The sequence below is a fragment of the Oncorhynchus mykiss genome, chromosome 17, assembly GCF_013265735.2.
Source record: "Oncorhynchus mykiss isolate Arlee chromosome 17, USDA_OmykA_1.1, whole genome shotgun sequence".
In the NCBI taxonomy this organism is placed as follows: domain Eukaryota; kingdom Metazoa; phylum Chordata; class Actinopteri; order Salmoniformes; family Salmonidae; genus Oncorhynchus; species Oncorhynchus mykiss.
In genome coordinates, this window is record NC_048581.1 from 82855268 (window position 1) to 82881515 (window position 26248).

Here is a 26248-nt window from a genome sequence, read left to right on the forward strand (position 1 = left end):
ACATGGAATCACTGGTCACTTTAATAATGGAACACTGGTCACTTTAATGTTTACATGCTGTAATACTAATTTAATATGTATATATTGTATTCTAGTGTATTCTAGTTAATGCCACTCCGACATTGCTCGTCCTAATATTTCAATTTTTTCTTAATTACATTATTTTACTTTTAGATTTGTGTGTATTGTTATGAATTGTTAGATACTACCACACTTTTCGAGCTAGAAACACAAGAATGCTTAACATCTGCTAAATATGTGTATGAATGATTTAAACTTAGAACACAGGAACTGGATTGAAACTTAGACCACAAGAACTGGTTGGAATAGAACACAGGACACAGGAACTGGTTGGAACTTAGACCACAAGAACTGGTTGGAATAGAACACAGGACACAGGAACTGGTTGGAACTTAGACCACAAGAACTGGTTGGAATAGAACACAGGACACAGGAACTGGTTGGAACTTAAAACCACTAGGAGTCATTCTTTATTCTTTATTGTATTCTTAGCAATGACACAGTTATGCTTGGTCCAAGCACAATTGACTGTGTGTTGTGGATATTTCAGGCGACAAAATAAAAGTTGGTGTTTGACACAGGAAGGTTGACCGAACACAGGCATGGGAAGCTGAGCTGAGAAGGTTGACATTCCAGAAGGCATTTACTTCAGGGGCCACACAGGGTCAAGGGCTAATAAGTATTCCTTCACAAAACAATTCTGCATCAACTCACACCCCACATTTCCTGTCCATTGCATTTTCCATCCAGTTGTTTACATATTTTTACCAAACAAAGAAAGGAAAGGGAGGAAGCCTATAACCAGTTGTTGCTACTTACTTAAATGCAGGCAAAATTATTTAAAGTTATTAGGTTCAAAATCCGATTGACAGTACACTGAATCTCAAATAGCCGACAGTTAGAATAACTTGCTTTCACTATTAGGAATTTGACTTACATTTCCAGGAATCACCTTAACTTTTAATAATGTTGCATTACTGTATTACTGTATTTACTGTATTTAAAACAACTGTAAAATACAGTGTAAATACAGTGAACTTATTCTTGTCCACCAGTTTGTATGCTTGTAAATGTCAAAGCCTGTTACATTGTTATGCTATAAAATAATTATTGTCCGCTTAATCACTACAGAACCATGCATTGTCATGTAGAAAGTTTACACTTCCTGAAACTTGAAACCAGCCCAGGACCAAATGTACATAAGGTCAAACTCAGTCATGCCTATGAATTCTTCTAATTTATTACCTTCCATTTTAAACTCTCAATATCCCCCGAAAGAACACGACTGCATGCTAGCAGTAAAAGAGGTATGTGAAGCTGTGTAACAGTTGGCAAAACATTACCAGGGTGTGTGCACCCATGGACGATTTTATGGAAGGGGGGGGGGGGGGGGGGGGGTTCACAGTGGACAGCCTAGGCAATGGACACCATGTGAGTGGCCTATGGAATATTGATTTCAAATTGCATCCGTCTTAAATTATAGGAATCCTTTCTGTTGCCTCTGTCTCTCTTAAGTTTTGAGAGTCAACAAGAGAACACATCTGGGATTGGATTGTCAAGTTTCTGTCAAACAAAAGTTGGAAAAACTCATTGCAGGCCTATTTACAGTATGAATAAGTCATTACATAATCTCTTTCAACACACTACTGTATCTTAAACCACTATTGATATTCTTCTTTTACCAGATGACTAAAGAACATGCCTACTCTCTAAGGATATAATCAACACACATCCATTTCAGCTCTCTGCAGTGTTTCTGGTTGCTCTGGGCAATCTGACAGTCTTTGCGAAGCAGAACTGGAGGACTGTGGAACCACTTCACTCTGAAAGATAATTAAAAGACAGATTATAGTTTAAAAACATTATTTTACACATCATGTTAACATGCTATATTTCAATGTAGCACAGTAAGACTTTTATTTTATTTTTTATACCGTTGACTGTGAGTTTGGTGGAGCACTCTGCCCTGCCCAAGGCATTGTCTGCGATGACTTTGTACTCTCCAGTGTCCTTGGTTCCAACCCTCAGTATAAGCATGGAGCAGACCCCACAGGTGTTGGTGATGAGATAGTTGGTGTTGGTGTTGAGGCTGATATTGTTGCGGTACCATGTGACATGAGGTGTTGGGTCCCCTCTGACAGCACAGCTCATGTAGCACTCGTAGCTCTCAGGGGTGCTGTGCGTTTTCAGTGGAACTAAGAATGATGGCGCTGACTCAAAGTTGAGGCTCTTGAATGAGCTGAAAGCCATTGAGAACTTATCTAGATAAAACACAATTAATATGGGAAAGTCTCAGTTAGTGGTTCAAATTGCTTTCATGACTTCATTTAGTTTTGTTTAGGCCTATTCATGAGAAATGTGAAACTGTTGAAACTCATTGAAATGTTGTTCAAATTACGGTATCATACTTCTGCGACCACAAGGTTTTGGTCTGAGACCTTTTTCAGAACAGTGTCACAGACCACAGTGTGCTGTAGCTTCTCCCCTTTAAACGACAAACATGTTAACTTCACTAGGGCAGGGGGCACTATTTTTACCTCCGGATGAAAAGCGTGCCCAAAGTAAACTGCCTGCTACTCAGGCCCAGAAGATAGGGTATGCATATAATTGGTAGATTTGGATAGAAAACACTCTAAAGGTTCCAAAACTGTTAACATAATGTCTGTGAGTATAACAGAACTGATTTGGCAGGCGAAAACCTGAGAAAGATCCATCCAGGATGTGGGATTATTTTATGTTTGTAGTTTTCTATTGAATACCATTACTGTATCCATTGATTTAGGACTCAAATTGCACTCCCTATGGCTTCAACTAGATGTCAACAGTCTTTAGAAATTGTTTCAGGCTTGTATTCTGAAAAAAGAGGGAGTAAGACCACTCTGAATGAGTGGACCCTACAGTGTCCCAGAGATTTTTCATGCGCATGACTGAGAGTACTCCTTTCTTGTTTACCTTTTATATTGACGACGTTATTGTCCGGTTTAAATATTATTGATTATTTAGGCTAAAAACAACATGAGGATTGATTATAAACATTGTTCGAAGTGTTTCTACGAACTTTACGGATACTATTTGGATTTTTCATCTGCCTGTTGTGACTGCGTTTGAGCCTGTGGATTACTGAACAAAACACGCGAACAAAACTGAGGTTTTTGGATATAAACAGGGACTTTATCGAACAAAACTAACTTTTATTGAGTAAATGGGAGTCTTGTGAGTGCAACCATATGAAGATCATCAAAGGTAAGTGGTTAATTTTAACTCTATTTCTGTGTAACTTCTCTACTTGGCTGGTAACTGTTTGTAATGATTTGTCTGCTGGGCGCTGTTCTCAGATAATCCCACGGTATGCTTTCGCCGTAAAGCCTTTTTGAAATCTGACACAGTGGTTTGATTAACAAGAAGTTAATCTTTAAACTGATGTATAACACTTGTATGTTTTATGAGTTTTTATAATGAGTATTTCTGTTTTTGAATTTGGCGACCTGCAATTTCACTGGATGATGGCCAAGTGGGATGCTAGCGTTCCCACGTACCCTAGTGAGGTTTTAAGTAACTACCAATCAACAAACATTTGTTTTGGTTTCCTCTTGAGGGTGACTTATAATTCTTTCTCTGGATAATCAACAATGACACATGACAATCTTAACGTGCCTTTTTTCTTGGTCACTCCCCAGGTTGGCGACTCAGAAGGCTCAGAGAGACCCATGTCATTTTTGGCGTAGACACGGAAGTAGTACTCTCGTCCAGCCATGATGTTGAGGGCTGTGAACTTGTTGTTGAAGAGGTGGTCTGCTACAGTTTGCCACATTCGCTTGACGGAGTCTCGTCTGGACACTATGTAGTGCAGCCTGTCGTCCCTCCTCTCATCTGGGGAGGGAGTCCAGGTCACAGTCACTGTTCCAGGAACATTCTGTTCCAATTCCGCTGGGCCGGGAGGCTTGGGATCATCTGGAACCAGGTAAGAGAGACATGGTCGTCAACCATTCATTTGAATGTACAGTACATTTAATATTACACATACAGTGTAATACATGTATTTGTTATTGTAAAGTAGACTCTACAGAACACACCACTTTTCAGCACGTCATATCCTCACGTGGTCTCTCCTATCATTGCTGTGCTGATGACACTCAACTACTTTTCTCCTTCCCCCCTTCTGACACCCAGTTGGCGAAACCCATCTCTGGCAGATATCTCAGCTTTGATGTCGGCCCACCACCTCAAGCTCAAGCTTCTCTTCCTCACAGGGAAGACCTGCCCACTCCATCATGGTTGACTCCATGGTGTCCCCCTCCCAGAGTTCAAAGAACTTTGGGGTTCTCTGCAAACTTAAAAGCAGTACTCGTTCCTGCAGGTTCATGCTCTACAACATCCGTAGAGTATGACCGTACCTCACACAGGAAGCGGTGCATGTCCTAATCCAGGTACTTGTCCTCTCCCATCTGGATTACTGCAACTTGCTGTTGGCTAGGCTCCCTGCTTGTGACATCAAACCCTTGTAACTTATCTAGAATGCTGCAGCCAGCTTGGTGTTCATCATTCCCAATTTCTCCCATGTCACCCGGCTCCTTCACACACTCTACTGGTTTCCAGTCGAAGCTCGCATCCACTACAAGACCATGGTACTTGCCTATGGAGCAGCAAGAGGAAATTCCCCTCCTTAACTTCAGGCTATGCTCAAACCCTACACCCCAACCCGAGCACTCCGTCCTGACACTTCTGGTCTTTTGGCCCTAGGGCAGCTCCTGCTTAGCCCAGTCCAAGCTCTCCTCTGTCCTGGCACCCCAATGGTTGATCCAGCTTCCCCCTGAAGCTAGGACAGCAGAGTCAATGCCCAACTTCCAAATATATGTGTTATCCTACTTCTTCAAATAGTATCTTAAATAATCTCACAGCACCCCTCCCTCACAACCCCTCATGCCACAGACGACAGATAATAAACACAGTAGTGATCTTTTACAGAGTTCCACCACTGACTGTCAATACCACTGACTGTCAATAGCACAGACTGTCAATACCACTCACTGTCAGTAACACTCACTGTCATTACCACTCACTGCCATTACCACTCACTGTCAATACCACTCACTGTCAATACCACTCACTGTCAATACCACTCACTGTCAGTAACACTCACTGTCAGTAACACTCACTGCCATTACCACTCACTTTCCACCACTCACTGCCATTACCACTCACTGCCAATACCACTCACTGTCAATACCACTCACTGTCAGTAACACTCACTGTCAGTAACACTCACTGCCATTACCACTCACTTTCCACCACTCACTGCCATTACCACTCACTGCCAATACCACTCACTGTCAATACCACTCACTGTCAATACCACTCACTGTCAGTACCACTCACTGTCAGTAACACTCACTGTCAGTAACACTCACTGTCAGTAACACTCACTGCCAGTAACACTCACTGCCATTACCACTCACTGCCAATACCACTCACTGTCACTACCACTCGCTGTCAGTAACACTCACTTTCCACCACTCTCTGCCATTACCACTCACTGCCAATACCACTCACTGTCAGTAACACTCACTGTCAATACCACTCACTGTCAATACCATCACTGTCAATACCACTCACTGTCAATACCATCACTGTCAGTACCACTCACTGTCAATACTACTCACTGTCAATACCATCACTGTCAATACCATCACTGTCAATACCACTCACTGTCAGTAACACTCACTGTCAGTAACACTCACTGTCAATACCACTCACTGTCAATACCATCACTGTCAATACCACTCACTGTCAATACCATCACTGTCAGTACCACTCACTGTCAATACCACTCACTGTCAATACCATCACTGTCAATACCATCACTGTCAGTACCACTCACTGTCAGTAACACTCACTGTCAGTAACACTCACTGTCAATACCACTCACTGTCGATACCACTCACTGTCAGTAACACTCACTGTCAGTAACACTCACTTTCCACCACTCACTGTCAATATTTAGTGGAATGTCTTGCTTGTATGATTATACCTGTGACTCTGATCTCGATACTGAAGGTCTCCTGACCAACCATGTTCTTGACAATGATGGTGTAGATTCCTGTGTCGGGACGCTCAGATGTGGAGATTAGGAGCTGGGATGTATTATCGGAGTTGCTAATTGTTACAAGTTTTGATACTGGCATCCCATCCTTTAGCCACGTTATGTTTGGCATAGGAGAAGCCTACCAAAAGACATAGAAATAGACAGATGAGTTTGTTTGGTAGTGTAGCCCTTTCCTGCAGACAACGACCAAAAGCTAAATTCTTGGCCTCATGGGTGGAATATTCCAAAAAACCTGACGAATATTTCAGTCTTCTGTGATATACTGTATTTAAAGTGTAATATTGGGATACAAACTTAAAACTTAATGCATACTGTATATCTGACATGGTACAGATGTCTTTATTTTAACACATAATCCTGTGTGTGAGGCGTATACCTTTGTTTCAAAGTAGATTTGTTTAAGACTACCAAGAATCACTCTGTGGCCGGGATTTAGCCCACGGCAATAAAAGGATAAGTGAATGTTTCTACAATGAGCAATCCACTTTTTTAAGTATCTCTGTTAACATCCATCACATTTCATTACAGAATTTGTTGCTCTGATTTTGTATTTCTACACCAACGCAACACATTCTAGGTCACAGAGTATCACACTTACACGGAATAGCAGACTGAGTTCTGTAATTTGCCTTAGAAACTGGTCATTCCGATGTAAGACCCAATAAGGCATTGTTTACATGCACAAGATTTTGCTGACCACAAAGTTGATGTTGATTCGAGCAGAATTCCCGGCTCTCACAACCATGAAGCTCTTCATTTTGCGATCAGTGAAATGTGGTCTCACTATGAGAAACGAGGAAATTATATTTTAAAAAACGTATAAAGCTTGAAATAAGATAAGAATGTGAATATAATAATATGTGTATAATCACTCCAGGTTTTAGGTTTTCGTTCTGTGTTTCAGTCTTAGAACTACTATCATGATACTGTGAACACAAACTTGACAAAAACAATGTTGACAAATTGGTGTCACTCACCTGGGGGGGGCATTGCAATGATGTAGTTGTCCAAGCCTTTGGGCTCCCCTTCTCCCCCGTCGTTGGTGGCAATCACTCTCACCCAGTACATGGCCATTGACTTAAGACCCAAAATGTTATAGGAGGTAATGATGATGGGGTTATTGTTACAGCGGTCCCACTCTGGGTTTGCTGCTGGTCTGATCTCCACAAAGTATCCCTTGGCTTCATCTTGGACCCCTTCCTCCTCTATGGGTTTAGTCCAACCCAGGGACAAGGTGGTGTAGGTGGAGTCTGTCACCTTCAGGTCATTGATTTGACCGGGGGGCTCTGAAAGGGCAAATAATTTCAGGGGTGAGTAGAATATACTGTTTGCGACAGCTGCTCATAAACATACTTTATATTTGAACTGTAATGTTATGCCTTATTTACCAGTCAAATGACGTGTTGTATTATCAAATGATGACTGATTTTCAGAGTTTGTCCTCGCTATCTCAGAATAAAACAGATCAGATGACTTACTCTTTGGGTCTCTTGCAATAACAAATTCAGAGGGGGTACTTGGCTCTCCAGCACCAGATATGTTGATAGCTGCAACACGGAACTCATACTCTATTCCCTCAATAACGTCTTTCACTGCAATCCCTTGACCTGAAAGTATGGGTGTGACAAAAAATAGATAATGAAGGGATCAAAATATTTCTTTATTGTTTCATCACTTTGACAGTATGGTTGTATTTACAGCAATGTAGAAATCAGGTTGTGTACTAGTATGGAATGCAATTAGAACAAAATAAATACGGAAAGACACTTGGATGATGAACCAAGTATTGAAAGGGCCACACCTTTGATTGGCTCTTTCACATTGTTGATTGAACCCCATAGATTGCTGCCCTTCTTGCGTTTCTCCAGATGGTAACCTAGAATATTAGTTCCTCCAGTGTTGGAAGGGGGAACCCATTCCAGATTGATGCAGTTTGCAAAGGCACTGATCACTTTGGGTGAGGAAGGTTGTCCGGGATATGCTAGGTAACAAGGGAAAAAAGTACATTTTGGAGGTCTGATGGCGTCCTCCATTGGGAGAAAGAGAGAACCCTAATTCAACAGCTAAATTTTGCATTCTGGTGACATTATGCATTACCTCTTGTACCGGCCTGGATGTCATCTGTCTCCATCATTTCACTTATGCCCTGCTCAGTCACAGCCCTGATATGGTAGCAGTACTTCCTTCCATGGTCTACATCGGTGTCCCTGTATTTGGGCTCTCCAGGGATCTGACCCAGCTTCATCCAGGAGTTACGGCCCAGCTGCTGTCGTTCCAGGATGTAGTTGATCACAGGAGAGCCACCATTGTCTTTGGGAGGCCTCCATTTAAAGTCAAGTACAGCCGAAGAAGCTTCAATTATCTCCACAGGTCCTAGGGCAGGGCTTGGTCTGTCTGTGAATAGATATAGGGGAGCCTAATGATACTCCAGTTAGCCTTATGTTATCCTAGATAATGTTGTGTATGAAGCTAGAAGCTGTATTGACAATATTGTGTTAAAGGTGGAGACACCCTGATGTTTCATTCAGGCAAGCACAAAGAATTGTCATAGCAACATTGCAAATATATTAAAATCATCCCACTGACCCAGCACAATCAACCTGGATATGCCCTCAATGGTTCCACATTCATTTTTGATCTTGATCTTGATTTCTCCTGTGGCTTTCCGCTGGCACTTGCTGAGGAGGAGGCGACTGTGTGTGAGCGACTTCTCAATATTGATGTGTTTGTCCTCCACCAACTCCTCACCTTCGTTGTACCAATAGATCTTCATTGGGTCACGACCCATAAAAGACAGCTTGAAGGTAGCGCTCTGGCCAACCTTTATTATGACGGGCTTTGAGAAATCAGCCAGGTCATCTGGGTTTACTCTGGGTGGATCTGGAACACAGATGTCACATACATTTAATAGCACAAATGCAGTACATATAGTAGCTACAATATATCTTAGTTAACTTGGCATTGCATGTCCATCTTCAGAGAATGCTGCTTTCGCTAAATACTAATATTGAACTTCAGTTCAACTGCCTCAATGTTTCCATTAATTATTTAAAAAGATGGATGGATGGATGGATTCATTTACCCTCTACAATGAGCATGGACTCTGTTTTACGTCCATCAGCTTCAAATCGGTATTTGCCAGAATCTTCCTCCTTGCAGTTCTTCAGTATAAGCCTGTGAAAGGCCCCATCATGTTTCATCTCAATATCATCTGATGCTTCTATCTGGAAGGAAACAAACAAAGTACTGTTTAGACCTGTAAAGAACTGCATGCGCTGTTGCAGCTCAATTATTACCTTTCCTGCATTTAGTCTCTGCAATATTTTTGTATTTCGCAGTTTCATACTGAACAGAACTTACCTGCTGTAGTAGTTGACTAAACAAGACGGCAAAAACAAGTTGGATTTGAGATTCAATTTTTGAAGAGTATTGCATTTATGATTTCCAAATCAAATCTGACGACTGATGTTTATAGTTACTTCCGGTTTTCTAACTCACCTCGTCTCCATCTTTGTACCAGATTCCTTCACAGTTTTCACTGCTCAGTTTACACTCCAGTTCACCTCTGTTGCCCATATTAACACTGATGTCTGACAATCCACTGGTAAAGTGCACTCCTGGGTCTAGAGGATACATCAAGTCGTAGTCAATTGGTTAGGAAGATGATGTAGTGTGAATGTGATGCCTGGACATTACAAATCATTGAACACTGTGAAACCTCTTACCTATGATGGTGTCTGGGATCAGTGGACCTGTTTTCATTGAACACCTTGAAACCTCTTACCTATGATGGTGTCTGGGATCAGTGGACCTGTTTTCATTGAACACCTTGAAACCTCTTACCTATGATGGTGTCTGGGATCAGTGGACCTGTTTTCATTGAACACCTTGAAACCTCTTACCTATGATGGTGTCTGGGATCAGTGGACCTGTTTTCATTGAACACCTTGAAACCTCTTACCTATGATGGTGTCTGGGATCAGTGGACCTGTTTTCATTGAACACCTTGAAACCTCTTACCTATGATGGTGTCTGGGATCAGTGGACCTGTTTTCATTGAACACCTTGAAACCTCTTACCTATGATGGTGTCTGGGATCAGTGGACCTGTTTTCATTGAACACCTTGAAACCTCTTACCTATGATGGTGTCTGGGATCAGTGGACCTGTTCTCCCTCTTTTCTTCTTCTTTTCAACTGGTGTGTCTTCGTCTCCAGGCTCTTTGTTATTCTCCTCAAATGGTATCTCTTCGTCTCCAGGCTCTTTCTTCTTCTTTTCAACTGGTGTGTCTTCGTCTCCAGGCTCTTTGTTATTCTCCTCAAATGGTATCTCTTCGTCTCCAGGCTCTTTCTTCTTCTTTTCAACTGGTATCTCTTCATCTCCAAGCTCTTCCATATTCTCTTCCACAGGCTCAGGCTCTTCCTTCTCGTCCTTGTTCTCCGGCTCTGGTTCTGGCGCTCCTGCTGCCTTAGCGTCCATGTCTGCCTTAATCTGCTTCGCCAACTCCATTCTCTCATCTCTCTCTTTGTCCAGCTTAGCTTTCTGCTCTGCAGCTATTTTAGCCAAGTCTACCTCTCCCCCACCAGCTCGAGTTGTTTTGCGGACTTTCTTTTTCCCCTTGGTGGCTGGATCGCTATCAACTGGAGCGTGGGCAAATAAGAACATAGGTAGAGTTATAGGTTAGTAAAGATTGTCAATGTTTTGCATTTGTACTGTCTGATATGGATAATGTTTGATTAATATTGATCAATTTACTTAACAAGTGGCATATATTTGACATTATATGCCCTTACACAAGTAAGAGTCACATGACTTAGCAACACTTTTTGTGTTTGAAACGTCATCTCCTTACCCTCCACAACAAGAAAGGCATTGCAAGACTTGATCCCTGCACATACTGAATAGATACCACCATCCAGTTTCGCACAGTCCTTCACAACCAAGGTATGAATGAGCATGTCCTCTGACACTTCAATGTCAAACTTGTCCCCTTGTTCACACGGTTGATTCCTCCCCGTCCATTGAATCTTTGACATGGGTGATGACAGGACACATTCAAACACGGCATCCTCTCTCTCCGTGGCCTTCACTTCCTGAATTTTGACCAGGAAATCCACCATTGGAACTGAATAAAATACAAATTTGGAAGAAATACTTTATCTGGAACAAAATGACAACATTACATGTTCCTTTTTTGTTTTGGCTGATATTGAACAGACATTCATCTTTGCATACCGGCTAACCTGAGGGAATTTTGTTGGTCTTAGGGATTGTTAGCCTATATGAAATGGGAAATTATTAAACAGAGAATAAATTGAAGACATCCCACCTTTGAAGTCAGTTGAGAAGATAAGTACCCCCTCCACCATCACTTGGTACAATCCTTCATCATCTCCAGCAAGATCCTTAATGCCAAATGTAAATTTTCTTCCCGTTTTCTTCAGAAAATGCTTCTCTTCTGTTTCGACACTGAACGGAACCATTACTCCATTCTGTATAAAAACACATTGTCAGTCTTAATTAATGCATACAAAAAACACATTTAATGTAAAGACATCTATTAGTCATTCTAAAATGACTGTTATATGCATTGTTGTTACAATGCATATAACAGTGTGTATTTCACAACATTCTCACCTTGAACAGGAAGATCTTGACGTTGGGGTCTTTAAGCGACATCTCAAATTCAAACTCTGCACCTCCACCAGGTTTTACTTCAATGTGTTTCAGATTGCTGAGCTTTTCAACATACTGTAGGAGCAAAAAACACATTCACTGGTATTGATGTTGGTGATATTCAGTTACTGTTAATTTTGGAATACAACAGTGTATGTAAGAGGAATAAACACCTCACTTTCACATACTAGTAAATGCTGGGCGGCAGGTAGCCTAACCGTTAAGAGTTTGGGCCAGTAACCGAAAGGTTGCTGATTTGAATCCCCGAGCTGACTAGGAGAAAAATTGGTCGATATGCCGTTGAGCAAGGCACTTAACCCTAATTGCTCCTGTAAGTCGCTCTGGATAAGAGCGTCTGCTACTGTAAATTACAAAAATGTAAAAAAAAAAAAAACTTAAGCTACATACAGGCATTTTTATTATCTTTGAATATCTCTGATTCAGGCAAACCTTTGCTTGTTCTTCCTCCCTCTCAACCTTCTTCGCATTCAGTGTCTTCAGCATCCAGCGGAAGTTAGTGACTCCAAACTCAGCACAGATTTTCTCATAGTCTTTCTTGTCGGCACTCATCAACACATCCCAAAACCTTGGATCGATTTCTCCCTCTTTTTTGTCATCTTTGTCTGATTCTACAACCCTTAAACAAGAAGAATACAACTGTATCTCATTCACGCGTCAAAACTATTATGGTAGAATTAGGATCTAGAACCTAGCTATGATTGATTGTTTTTCTAGTATTGTCTTACGCTTTTGTTAGGAGATTTTTGAAATCTTCAGGTGGCTTCACAGCAGCTAAATTGAGATTGAACTTTTACGTTATTTTGTACAGTTAATGTCACTAAAACCTTGTTTTGTGATTGAAATTCAGTGACTGACCTGCTCGTGCATCTTTCATAGCCTTGCCCTTCTTATAACCCACTGAAAGGCAAGAGATGGTTCATTAGATGATTTGGTTAATTAAGATCAATTATCAATTATAGTTTGTCTGGCTTAGATCCTGAGGATATGTGCCTGCCAGTGTTTTGTTAAGGATCTACAGTATTTAACGTAACATGATGTTTCTCTTGTTCAAGACTCAGTTATGAGATGTAACCAGGTTTAGCGCCGTATATCAACCCAGGGGTAATGGTGTCCTCACTTTCAATTACATTGAGGTTAGCGGTGACCACAGCTTTTCCATACTCATTGGTGGCAAAGCATTTGTAGGTATCAGCTTGTTCTGGAGATACTTCCGGCATCTGTGAACACAAATTGAGCAAGAGTATTACCATTTGGAACAACATTTGTTAGCGTCAGTTAAGTCACCCCAGATTGGGGACGAAGGCAAAGAAGAAGAACAACGGCCACAGTGAAAAAATATATGTTTGTAAAAGAGCTGGGCTAATTGTAACCAGCTGATCTCTTGTTAAACCATCGAAAATAACACAGCTGATCTCAATTGCAGTCAACATTGGCCAGCGATTTATCGCTCGCTAACGTGGATGTCGAGGTTATCTTTTAGTCCTCATTGCAGCCAACATTTTTTTTTTTCGGCCTCTGGTTGCTATTACGTAAGGTGGAAATCAGGTTGTTTCAGATCCATTGAGGTTGTTTAGAAATACCAAAAAGGTGTCACTGTAAATTGTATCTCCTCTCCAATACTAGTGTGTTGACTCACCTCTATGTAGTGCTCATAAGGCGTGGCTGGATCAGATACCATTTTGTATCTCTCTGGTTCTGTTACTTCTCCATTACTTCTTGTCCAATGCACACTTGGTGTCGGATTACCAGACACAATTGCTTTGAAAACAGCACATTTCCCTTTATAAAATAATGCAATAAAACACAGTTAATGTCAACTCAGTAGAATTTCAAGCAAGGACCAAGAAAATATTTGCAATTTAAAGACTTTAGTTCAATCTCACATTGTCATTGTGGTTTGATATATGAACCATACCTTCCTGAATAGTCAAAGCGATGGGTTTGAGGGTGAAATCAGGGGTGGTCATGCCCACAGGAAGCTCCTCCACAAACTGTGTAATCATGACCCCAGGGACTCTGGATCTCTTTTTGATTGCCACTAGAGGGATGTAGGACAAAGAGCAGGATTAAACATACACATATACAGTACATCACAATAGTCTTACAGGAATAATCCGAAACCGAAAAGATACTTGATTTATTCATTGTTATATGAACATTTACATTGATTAGTTACGATTTGATAAAAAAAGTATATTATGTTTAGAAAACATGTCATGTTTGTGCTGCTGCCATGTTGTGTTGTTGTCTTCGGTCTCTCCATGTAGTGTTGTGGTGTCTCTCTTGTCATGATGTGTGTTTTGTCCTACGTTATACATTTTTATCCCAGACCCTGTCCCTTTTGCCTCTTGGTAGGCTGTTACTGTAAATAGGAATTTGTTCTAAATTGACTTGCCTAGTTAAATAAAGATGTTTTTTTTTAAACATTAGTTTAGAAAAAAAATATATGACTTACCCTGCCCTGGAGCAGTTGGCTCCTCGTCTTTAGTTTTCTTGAAGAATTTCATCTTACTATGGATAGCAGTTTTGCCAGATTTTCAGATGGTTCTCTGCTACTGAAATAGAGAACATGTTTTTCAAATCAAGTTAACAAGATCCTGTTTTTTGTTTGGAATCAAGTTGTGAACCAAGTAGGGATGTCCAATAAGATATTTTTTAATCGCTTAACAAACACCATCTAGCTTACTGTGCTCCTGGAATGACATACAACATACAGGGGGCTCCCGAGTGGTGCTGCGCTCTAAAGGCACTGCATCTCAGTGCTAGAGGTGTCACTACAGACCATGGTTTGATTCCAGGCTGTATCACAACCAGCCGTGAGTCCCATAGAGCGACGTACAATTGACCCAGCATCATCCAGGTTAGGGTTTGGACGGGGTAGGCCGTCATTGTCAATAAGAATTTGTTCTTAACTGATTTGCTTGGTTAAATAAATATGAAGCAGCAAGCTAAAATAACATTACACAAATGAACCATTTAACCAATAAGCGTAACCGGCTAAAGTACCATGGTTGGCTAACTGGTTAACCTACCTATCAACTGTGTTGATTTTGTATACATATTGCATGAATACCATTGTGAATACACAGTGGTACCCTGAGATAAACTGAAGACCTTCCTAATGGGACAATGTAAGAATACCAAATATCATTTTTTGATTTAGTGTGATCAACAATGTTTATCATAAACAGTCTCTGGACCCTACAGTACATAATTGTCACGACTTCTACCGAAGTCGTTGCCTCTCCTTGTTCGGGCGGTGCTCGGCGTTCGATGTCACCGGTCTTCTAGCCATCATTGATCCATTTTTCATTTTCCATTGGTTTTGTTTTGTCTTCCCACACACCTGTTTTCAATCCCATTCATTACCTGTTGTGTATTTAACCCTCTGTTTCCCCTCATGTCTTTGTCAGAGATTGTTTTATTGTCAGTGTTGTTATTTTGTTGTGTTGGTGCGCGACAGGTCCTCGTACCCATGTTTTTTTTCATGTCTGTACCTTTTATTGTTATGGAGCATGTTCTGTTGACATTTATTAAAAATCTCCATTTACACTTCATTTTGACTCTCCTGCGCCTGACTTCCCTGCCACCTATACACACGACACTGACAATAATGGCTTGGTTGACATGACTGTCATCTCTGGGTCACTGCACTCCACAGTGTTTATAGGAATCACTTGGCTTACAAAGAAGCGCAGACCTCGCTGAGGGCCAAGAAGGAAGACTGCTGCACATGTCTTCAGTATATGAACTAAGCATGTGGGATGGTAGGCGTCACAGGACTGGACAGCTATTAGTAACAGTAAGAAACCCCATCTGTCTCCCACACAATTAATCTTCCACAGATGGTTCCACCGGGTGCCATTTACCCATTGCTTTAACCGCTGGATTAAGGCAATATTTCTGTCCTAGGAATCTGATGCTGACACATTTTGAGTAAACTTTGCTCTTGGTGAGGTCTCTATTAAAAGGGGGAATGGGAGGGAGAGTGTGACAGATACAGCATTCCTGTCGCTGTCTTTAACATTTGGACATGCAGGACACTTGAAAAAAAGTCCTTGGAAACTCTTGCAAGTGGATTGTTTTTATTTTGGGGGTTTGAGTGCAGTTATACCGGCATTCTCCATTGTCTAGTGCATACGTTCACATTTCAAGATCCAATGAAACTCTTAACTAATACCCATACCAACACTGTGTACGCTATATTTTCTCTGTTTAAACACAATAATATGTTTCATACATTTGTTGGTATGAAGCAACTTGCACAGTTTATAATTTGTGCACAGAAATCTTAACGATCTGACTTTCTCATAAAAATACTTGACACTGCAGTCACTTGACAGTGCAGTCAGTGTACATTTCTTTTTTATATAGCAACTTTTACTTTAGCACGTACCAGTGCAGGTGGTTGGATCATGATATGCTCCAAGAGGTGGTAACTCAAGATGGACAGTACATTAAAGAATTTCTGTGATCACAGAATACTTAGCATGCCCAAAGTAGGCTGTGGCAAGTGACCTGCTTCATTTTGCATGCAATAGGTCACATAGCTCATAAAACTATCTATCATGGACCAACATGTGACACAAGTCACTTGCTGTAAATGGAACGGGTTGCTGTAGACTACCTCGCTCATGTCCACTTAATTTTGATGCAATTTTAAGTCAATAGAAGCAAATGTCATTCTGAAGAAGGATCAGGTCATGAGCCAATATATGTATTGGGTTTGTCCACTTTGACAGAAGGCATTGGAGCTTGAATATATGCTAAATATAATGCTATTGCGTATGTGAAATTAGTATAAATATTATTTGAACATTTGGAAACAATTTTATATATTCGCCTGTCAGTGTTCCATTGCTACAGGCTAAATCCACAGGTAACATTTTACTACGCAAGAATCCTTGCTCACCATCTTCATTCTGACTTCTTCACCTGTTCACTACTCTGGCACCTCTGATTTTTGCTACGAGACTTTCCAAGGAATTCAATGTTTTTCACGTAAGCTACACTTCACCTTTTCATTGTTGCTAGGAGACAATCCATGACTCTTCTTTCTCTACCTGTACAGTTCACTGTTGTAAGAGTTCAAATGCACTTATTTTACGAATTTCATTAACAACTTTTGCTTGCTTTTGGATTGTCAATGAGACAACCTAAGTAAAGTAATCAAGCCAAGAGGTGGATTTCCATTAGGATGCCGTGCAAGTTTGAATGTCATCGTCTACGTTGTGCTGTACTTCCATATTTGTATGGGATGAAAAATAGCCCTGCCTAGCAACTGTGCTGTGGGATTGATTTATAAATAAGATGGGTATGTGGCAGGTCTATGTCCTAGGACGCCGAGCTCCGTCTAGTGGCAATCAGTCTCTTTTTACTGCCTGGGCAGTTCCATTGGGGGTTTGTGTCTACACAGCATCATCTTGACAGTTAGAAGATGCCTCTCTTAGTTGCCCCGATCATTTGAGAGGAGAGCGGTCACAAGATGTATCAAACTGTTAAATGTTGGGAACATATCAGTATTCCCACACTTTTGGTTAGTTATCACTATATCACCATTGAGCACCTATCATACATCCACTACATAGTTAAGCTCATAAGGCATCTAATGCTCAAGCTCATCTCAAGCTCATTTAATCTTCAGCTCAAAATGCATCTCAGCTTTTAGTTACATTACTTGAGTGCTGTGTATTACTGAAAATAGACCATCATCATCTGCCAATAGCTTCCAGATCATATAAACACTTGTAAGCATATCGTTTTTTATTACATTCCATTTGCATGCTTATGAATGCCATTTTCCTATGCAATCAGTATTGGACTATACATTTCGCAACTATACATTTCGCTATTATATATATTTTTTTTAATTGTGTTTTCAAGTTCAATTGAATTTTGACCATTGTTTTTCATCACTAAGTAATGGATGTTTTATTTGGGAATTAAATGCTGTGCCTCCCTCTCCATCAGCATTCAATTCGATGTACTTATGCCCTTCCGTGCATCATCGTACAACCTTGCATCATAACAGCCTTACATTAATGAATTATTTACAGGACATAATGACGTCATATGCCATTAGCCTTTAAAAAGCTTAGGATCAATTTACAATTGGCGTGCAGAGACACCCACAGTACACATAGTGTATTTGAGTATAATTACACAGAACAGATGTTATCAATAATGAAATCAATATGTCTTGAATTATTATCATGCCCACATGTTGACATTTAGCCCCTCACCCTGTGCCCAGGGAATGGACTTACTTGTTCTCTCTCCTCTCTGCTCCTTCTACCCACAGTCCTTCTTATACTTGAGTGTGGTGTCTTCGTTTTGAGAGGCAATAAACCCTTTTTGAGATGCTCAGTGCAAGCCTTGGCCGTGTCCTTCCACCGTGACTGCTGGGGGGGGATAGGCTTACTGACATATACATTATTTGGCCCAAGTGCTGCAGGTCTTGAAAAGGATGTACCAAGAGTGGAGGGATAGCTGACTCCTCCCTCAAAGCGAAGATACCCGCTAGACATTGGACCGGGCTTGTTATTATAGAGTATGCTTTTAAAAAGAGGTTATAGAAGTGTCATAATGAGATTAACTTCCAGAGCAGCAAAAATTGAACACTGTCCTGGCATCTCTACACCCTGCATTTTAAAGGTCCGTTTCCACTTCTGTTGATGGACCTCAACTGGTTAGTGTGCTACTTAAGATGACTATGGATGTTGGACTGCATGCTACAGGAAATAGTATGCATGTAATGATGACCGATTTATCTTTAATCTGGTTGCAAATTAGCAATGTTTGACTTATTTGAGCATGTAGTTTTACTCTATTGGAGTTGGTTGCTATTGGACATGACTAATCAAAATCTACTTAAAATACTGTCTTCTATGAGCAGGATATTTAAACCAGAGAATGATAATGTCAATGTGGAAAAAGAGAGCTTTATCCTGTCAACATTTTATAGCATTAAAGTTGGGTTTTTGAGTGCTCTATAAAAGTAATACTGTACTATTCAGTAGGTATAAATGATTCCTACACATTTCAAAGCCATCAAAATGCTATGTTGCTGACTAACTCCACAAAACAAATAGTCACAAATCACTTAAGCATTCCTGTATGTCTAAAAAGCATCACAAAAATGTACACAAATTAAACGAATAATCACTGATTTTAATTGACTCTCCTGTTCAAACATTTCGAATTCAAACTTCCTACATCATATGAGCTTGAAATATGTATTTACACCAAGCTCTTGTAAATAGCGTAGCCAACATAAAAATATCTCTTTTACAACACACCATTCAGATCCATTGTATGTTTTACTTCTACATTGTGATTAGTTGAAGATAGTAGATTGATTAAGTTCTATTATATTAAACATTTTACATTTAGTTTAATCATTAAAGACAAAAACAAACACTATAGACAACAAATATTTATTCTAGTTTTCAAAGAAAAAAATGGGCAATTCAGCATTACACATTTCACATTTCACAGCAAAACACATTTCACAAATGAGTAATTACCTTTGAAGTTAATGAAACACAGCCACGCATTTGCAGTTCTCATTTGAATGTTTGCGCCAGTAAACCTTGATCTCTCTCTCTCTGCTTGTTTTTACTGTTCATTTTCTAAATCAAATTTACTCAAAAGCCACTGAAAACAAGAGCAACATGCATCATTTCAATTTCCAATCATCTTTCCTATACCAATATTTCACTTTGAGAAAAAAACAAAAACACAAACACAACACTATTCATGACTTGCTTTTAGGCTGCTTTGATTATTGAACACTGTTGTTACGTTACATAATGGTCTCGCCTTAATTCAAAGAGTGATGCATTGTATTGTACTCAACCTGAGATCTTCAAACATATGCAGCACCCAGAATGTAGAATAGTCTTATGTAAAATGTGATACAGGGAACACTGAACTTAAAATATACAAATGTCATTTCTACACAGAAGTGGAAAACAACAGAGGACTTCTGTGAAAGGAAAATTCCACCCCAAAACTATGTTTTTGTATTTGTTTCATTCGCCCATTGTTGACATAGTCCTAAACTATTTTGGTTGTCAGCAATCAAATTTTCAAGATATGTCACATTCAAAATACAGAAATCAACCCTGTATGATGCATTTTGCATCATGAGATACAAAAAGCAGCATCATATGATACAAAATTAATCATACGGAGGATGATATCTGTATTTTGAAAGTTGAATATCTTGAAAACCTGATTGTTTATAAGCAAAATAATATGGGACTATGTCAACAATGGGCTAATGAAACAAATACTAACATATCGTTTTTGGATGAAGTTTTCCTTTTGGCTATTTGAAAAAAAATAAGGGCATGATTGTCTTCTTTTTAATGGCAATCTAATCTGAAAAACAAGAACACAAAATGGGAATATAAATAAGTCAAACTGTTTTTAAATGAATTGGTTTCCATTTCAAATTCATTGTTTGCTCTCAAAAAACTAGAAGAAATTAGTTTTATCTCTCTTTATCTCTCTAGATTTGCATTTAAATGTAGTACAGCAAAAAATGTGTTTATACCTGAGACAGTGAGCTTAGTGGAACACTCTGCCCTGCCCAGGTGGTTCTCTGCGATGATTTTGTACTCTCCAGTGTCCTTGGGTCCAACCCTCAGTATGAGCATGGAGCAGACCCCACAGGTGTTGGAGATTAGGTAGTTGGTGTTGGTGTTGAGGCTGATATTATTACGGTACCATGTGACATGGGGTGTTGGGTCCCCTCTGACAGCACAGCTCATGTAGCACTCATAACCTTGTGGTGCGGTGTGCATTTTCAACGGGACAAGGAACTTGGGAGGACGCTCTAGGTTGCAGGTCTTAGTCTCTGGCCTGTCCAGCACAAACCTTTCTGAAAACACAAACACAGAGACAACACATACCTTGTTGAAGATTTTAGTAGTTATGACACACATCCGAATTTGGCACATGGACAGAAATGAAAGCTGATGAAAGTGTAAATGTCCGCTCACCAGTTGCTGACCAAAAAAAACAGATCTTTAATAAAGCTTTAGCATTATACAATAATGTTAAAAGCGTTATTAATAAAGATTCCTTCTGGGAGGAGCAAACCATGAACGGACACTTCCCTTCATCTAACGGCCAAATGACAAGCCGAGGGAGACTGGACCAGTCCCAAGCTCTCAGTTATTGGGATTTTTTTATTTATTTATTTTTTATTTCACCTTTATTTAACCAGGTAGGCTAGTTGAGAACAAGTTCTCATTTGCAACTGCGACCTGGCCAAGATAAAGCATAGCAGTGTGAACAGACAACAACACAGAGTTACACATGGAGTAAACAATAAACAATAAACAAGTCAATAACATAGTAGAAAAAAAGATAATCTATTTTCATTGTGTGCAAAAGGCATGAGGAGGTAGGCAATAAATAGGCCATAGGAGTGAATAATTATAATTTAGCAGATTAACACTGGAGTGATAAATGATTAGATGAACATGTGCAGGTAGTGGTGTGGTGTGCAAAAGAGCAGAAAGGTAAATAAAATAAAAACAGTATGGGGATGAGGTAGGTCAATTGGGTGGGCTATATACCGATGGACTACGTACAGCTGCAGCGATCGGTTAGCTGTTCAGATAGCAGATGTTTAAAGTTGGTGAGGGAGATAAAAGTCTCCAACTTCAGAGATTTTTGCAATTCGTTCCAGTCGCAGGCAGCAGAGAACTGGAAGGAAAGGAGGCCAAATGAGGTTTTGGCTTTAGGGATGATCTGTGATATACACCTCCTGGAGCGCGTGCTACAGGTGGGTGTTGCCATCGTGACCAGTGAACTGAGATAAGGCGGAGCTTTACCTAGCATAGACTTGTAGATGACCTGGAGCCAGTGGGTCTGGCGACGAACATGTCGAACATGTAGCGAGGGCCAGCCGACTAGAGCATACAGGTCGCAGTGGTGGGTGGTATAAGGTGCAAAACGGATGGCACTGTGATAAACTGCACACAGTTTGCTGAGTAGAGTACTGGATTACCAACAAGTGACCCCAAAAATGTCCAGCCTTTTTGTATGTTAAGCAGTAAAACCACTCTGATGCATTTCAAAGCACATGGACACTAAAAAAGACTGGCCCAAAATCCACAGCTTTTACAAACCTTTTTTGCTTGTGATTTCCCACTTTGGTGATTCTGAGGGTTGAGAAGAGCCCATGTCATTCTTGGCATAGACACGAAACTGGTACTCTCTGCCAGGCATGATGTTACAGGCTGTGAACTTGTTGTTAAAGATGTGGTCTGCCACTGTGTGCCACGTTCTCTTGCTTGAGTCACGTTTCGACACCAGGTAGTGCAGCCTGTCATCCCTCTTCTCATCGGGAGATGGTGACCAGGAGATGGTAACTGTGCCCGGTACGTTCTCATCTACCTCCACAGGACCTGGAGGTTTGGGCTCGTCTAGATCGGACCACAAATAATTATGTGATGAATGATTAACACTGGACCTCAACTGCTTTCAACTTGGTTATTAATAAAACCACAGTCAGCGATGTTATCACCATCTCACCTGTAACTCTGATCTCAATGCTGAATGTCTCCTGGCCAACGATATTCTTGACCATAATGGTATAGATTCCTGTATCTGAGCGCTCTGAAGAAGGAATCAAAAGTTGGGATGCCCCTTCAGCATTACTGATGGTAACCCGTTTGGACACAGGCATGCCATCCTTCATCCAGGTAACATCTGGCCAAGGGGAGGCCTGTGAAGAATATCAGAATGTAATCACTACATCTACATAACAATTTTATACAACTGGTGAATAATTAATTTGGGTTCTCTCCATTTGGATGAAAGTGGATGTTATTTTAGACATAGAAATAAAACAACCTATTTATACTGTACCTCAAAGTTCATGTTGAATCGTGCAGAATTCCCTGCTTGTACCACCATGAAACTCTTGACTTTTTGATCAGTGAATCTAGGCCTGACTGGATGATGCAAAAGCATAAGAACAACATTCAATTTTTTTGTGTCTACACAGTCAAAGTTGGGGGTGGGGGGGGGGGTTGCTTGCAATCAAACTAGATCATCTCAATATGTTGATGCCAACAGGGATGTTTGAAATTCAAGGTCTTACCAGGGGGAGGCATAGCCAGGATGTAGTTGTCCAGCTCTTGCGGCTTGCCTTCTCCCCCGTCATTGGTGGCGATCACTCTCACCCAGTACATTGCCATTGACTTCATGCCTTTCACTGTGAAGGAGGTCATGTTGATGGGGTTATTGTTACAGCGGTCCCACTCTGGACTTTCTGCTGGTCTAATCTCCACGAAGAATCCCTTGGCTTCATCCTCAACCCCCGCTTTCTCCCTTGGTTTAGTCCAACCCAGGGACAAGGTGGTGTAGGTGGAGTCTGTCACCTTCAGGTCAATGACTTTACCGGGGGGCTCTGAAATTACACAGTGACAGAGTAATAGGTCTCTTAAAGCTTTGGATTAATTTGAAAGAAAGTACCATTGAGTATGACCTACTTTTTGGATCCCTGGCAAACACAAACTCAGACGGAGTGCCAAATTCACCAGCTCCAGAGTTGTTGATAGCTGCCACACGGAATTCGTATTCCATACCCTCTATCACGTCCTTCACACCAAACTCCTTCTCTGTGGCACAAGCATACATACAAAACAATAGCACAAGTTATGGGTGAAACTTTAATACTTCACGTATGGAAAAACATGTTTCCTGGTATTTGGAGATGAACAAGAAAAGAACAATACATTAAAACAGAAGTTGAAATGGTGAAACCTTTAATCTTATCATCTGCAGGATTGACAGGGCTCCAAAGATTGCTTCCCTTCTTGCGTTTCTCCATGTTATATCCCAGAATGTTGGTTCCTCCAGTGTTGGAAGGGGGATTCCATGTCAGAGTGATACAGTCCTTGAAGGCACTGACCACTTTGGGTGCAGAAGGGGGTCCAGCGTATGCTAAGTACAGAAATATGGTTTAGCGACAACTGTCGTCTGGTTCTGTATTAACATATATACAAAATAAATCAGCATTAAAAAATGTGGTATTGTTATTCTGTACTAGACAATGCACATTGAGATTTACAAAATAACACATAGTATCCTGAATCACCCTAAATGGACCTCAAATATCTATCCGCCCACCTTTTGTGCCAGCCTGGACATCCTCTGTCTCCATCAACTCACTGCTGCCCATCTCAGTGTCGGCCCTGATTTTGTAACAGTACCTCCTGCCATGGTCCACATCACTGTCCTTGTAGTGGGCCTCTGGACCGATCGGACCCAGCTTCTTCCAGGTGTTGCGGCCTATCTGTTGACGTTCCAGGATGTAGTTTAGTATCTTACAGCCACCATCATCCTTTGGGGACCTCCACTTCACCTCAATGGCATTTTGAGAGGCTTCAATAATCTCCAGAGGTCCCAAGGGAGGGGTGGGCTTGTCTGTGAAGAAACAGATGCAGCTTTTACTCTCTGTGCTATTTCTCTTAGCGTCATACAATTTCTTTCTGAACTTAAGGGGACAGTGCAATATTTAGGCAATTTATCTACTTACCCAGAGTCAGATGAACTGATGGATGCCATTTGTATGTCTCTGCATGCAGTATGAAGTTAAGAGTTAGATTTTGCGAGACAATACGAACTAGCTTTAACGCAATGACTGGAAGTCTACCGGAACAGCTAACATGCTACCACCTACTTCATTCCTACTGGATGCAGAGAAGTAAAAATGGTATCCATGAGCTCTTTTAACTCTGGGTAAGGAGATAAAGGGCTTAATCTTGCACTATCCCTTTAATTTATCACTTAAATATTGTAACTATTTTTTTTATTATTAGATTTTATCTTATAATATATTGCACTGTATTCTAAATGCATAGTTTGAAAAATAAAATTGGTCTAACTGACTTATAACAATCAGGTATTCACACCAAATCAAAGAGAAGTTCTTGCTTGGACCCAGAGAAAATAAATGTACCAGTTACAATGATCTTCGCAAAGGCCTCAACAGTTCCAAACTCATTTTTGAGTTTGAACTTGATTTCTCCAGTGTCTTTGCGCTGTAACTTGTTAAGAGTTAGTTGACTATAACCCTCTCCGTGCTCTATCTTGATGTTTGTGTCGTCTGATAGCTCCTCGCCGTCATGGTACCATTGGATCTTCATTGGATCCCGACCCACAAATGGTATCTTGAAAGTGGCTTTTTGACCTTTTTTAGTAATGATTGGGACAGTAAACTTTTTCAATTCCTCTGTGTCGAATCTAGGTGGATCTACAAAGAAAGGTACAATAATATAATGAGTGAATTTAAGAATGTTATTAAATATAATGAATGTAGTGCTAAGATTACATGCAAGATAAAAAAAAAAGTGAAATAGATTTAGACCTTCAACAACAATCATGGCCTCTGTTTTACGCCCATCTGCCTCAAATTTGTATTTTCCAGCATAGTCCTCTGAGATTTTGCTGATTTTCAGGGATTGGAAGAATCCATCTTTAGACATGGTAAGAACATCATCGGGTTGAATCTGAACAGGAAAACACAATATTTAGACTGATATATCTCTTAAATCTCGCCTGTTTTGCAATGGCCATTAAAACAACTAATATTAGCTCATAACACAAACACTAAAACGCTATATAAGGACTAAACTATATTAATACAAATAATAACGTATTGGTGTTTTTCTATGGCCAGCATAATAATATGTATTGAAGTAGTGATTGGCTAAATTATACTGCAATGTAGATGCTCACCTCCTCTCCATTCAGGTACCATACCCCATCGACATTTTCCTTGCTCAGCTTACAGACAAGTTCGGCCGGGCCTCCCACTATGGCGGTGACGTCAGAAAGCCCAAGGTTGAAGTGAACGCCAGGGTCTGGAGGATTTACCAGATTTACAATTAGTGGCAGTGCTTAAATTGCAGCTCACCCTTATGTAATTACCTGCAGGGTGAGTGTTGGAATTCATATTAAGTAAAATAATTACATTCGTTGCAATCTTTCTTTGTTATACAGTTCATGCATGCATGTATTCATGGCACACAATACAGTCATCTTAGTGTACTGACTTACCTAAGCTCTGAGTCCTCAGAATCCTGAATCATACATTACTGTTTACATTTATTAAATTACATGTATTTTATTAAGCACTTTTATCTATAAAATACATGTTCAAATGTAAATTGTGATGTTTGAATATAAATTATTTAAGAGGTGTGATGGATTTAGAACAGACAACGTTGAACTTCAGCGTAGTTGAAGATTGCAAAATGTCACTTCTACTTTGATTGTTTAAGCAAAATGTTGAAGATTGTGTTTTTCCATATTGTTATTTCAGGAATTTGTTGATATGGTTTTATTTTCCGTGGTATTCTCTTTCTGTTAGCCTGGGTAGGGCATGAGTATTATTCTTCAC

The 26248-nt window shown here is 40.3% G+C and overlaps 2 protein-coding genes across 11 annotated transcripts in view; both read right to left on the reverse strand.

Annotated features, from left to right (window-relative positions):
* Positions 1 to 457: 457 nt before the first annotated feature.
* LOC110494724 (immunoglobulin-like and fibronectin type III domain-containing protein 1) lies at positions 458 to 18671 on the reverse strand. Its single transcript, XM_036950778.1, has 24 exons — positions 18087 to 18671; positions 14276 to 14375; positions 13736 to 13858; positions 13457 to 13599; positions 12938 to 13037; positions 12676 to 12717; positions 12546 to 12591; positions 12250 to 12436; positions 11761 to 11874; positions 11453 to 11615; positions 10976 to 11248; positions 10263 to 10763; positions 9623 to 9747; positions 9207 to 9348; positions 8711 to 9004; positions 8222 to 8518; positions 7926 to 8105; positions 7603 to 7731; positions 7102 to 7410; positions 6822 to 6907; positions 6050 to 6242; positions 3676 to 3972; positions 1956 to 2282; positions 458 to 1844 (listed from the first exon to the last, which is right to left on the reverse strand). Exons 2-24 carry the CDS (start codon positions 14325 to 14327, stop codon positions 1840 to 1842), a joined length of 4128 nt encoding a protein of 1375 aa, XP_036806673.1. The 5' UTR covers positions 14328 to 14375; positions 18087 to 18671; the 3' UTR covers positions 458 to 1839.
* Positions 18672 to 18969: 298 nt separating this feature from the next.
* The window catches only part of igfn1.1 (immunoglobulin like and fibronectin type III domain containing 1, tandem duplicate 1), a 37793-nt gene continuing 30514 nt past the window's right edge, over positions 18970 to 26248 (reverse strand). For all 10 annotated transcript variants that reach the window (XM_036950775.1, XM_036950774.1, XM_021570037.2 and 7 more), the window contains 12 exons: positions 25585 to 25709; positions 25214 to 25355; positions 24806 to 25099; positions 23974 to 24270; positions 23608 to 23787; positions 23334 to 23462; positions 22943 to 23251; positions 22708 to 22793; positions 22372 to 22564; positions 21966 to 22262; positions 20381 to 20707; positions 18970 to 20205 (listed from right to left, as the gene is read on the reverse strand). In XM_036950775.1, coding sequence (XP_036806670.1) covers positions 20201 to 20205; positions 20381 to 20707; positions 21966 to 22262; positions 22372 to 22564; positions 22708 to 22793; positions 22943 to 23251; positions 23334 to 23462; positions 23608 to 23787; positions 23974 to 24270; positions 24806 to 25099; positions 25214 to 25355; positions 25585 to 25709 — 2384 coding nt within the window. In that variant the 3' untranslated portion in view covers positions 18970 to 20200. The remainder of the gene's footprint in view (positions 20206 to 20380; positions 20708 to 21965; positions 22263 to 22371; positions 22565 to 22707; positions 22794 to 22942; positions 23252 to 23333; positions 23463 to 23607; positions 23788 to 23973; positions 24271 to 24805; positions 25100 to 25213; positions 25356 to 25584; positions 25710 to 26248) is intronic.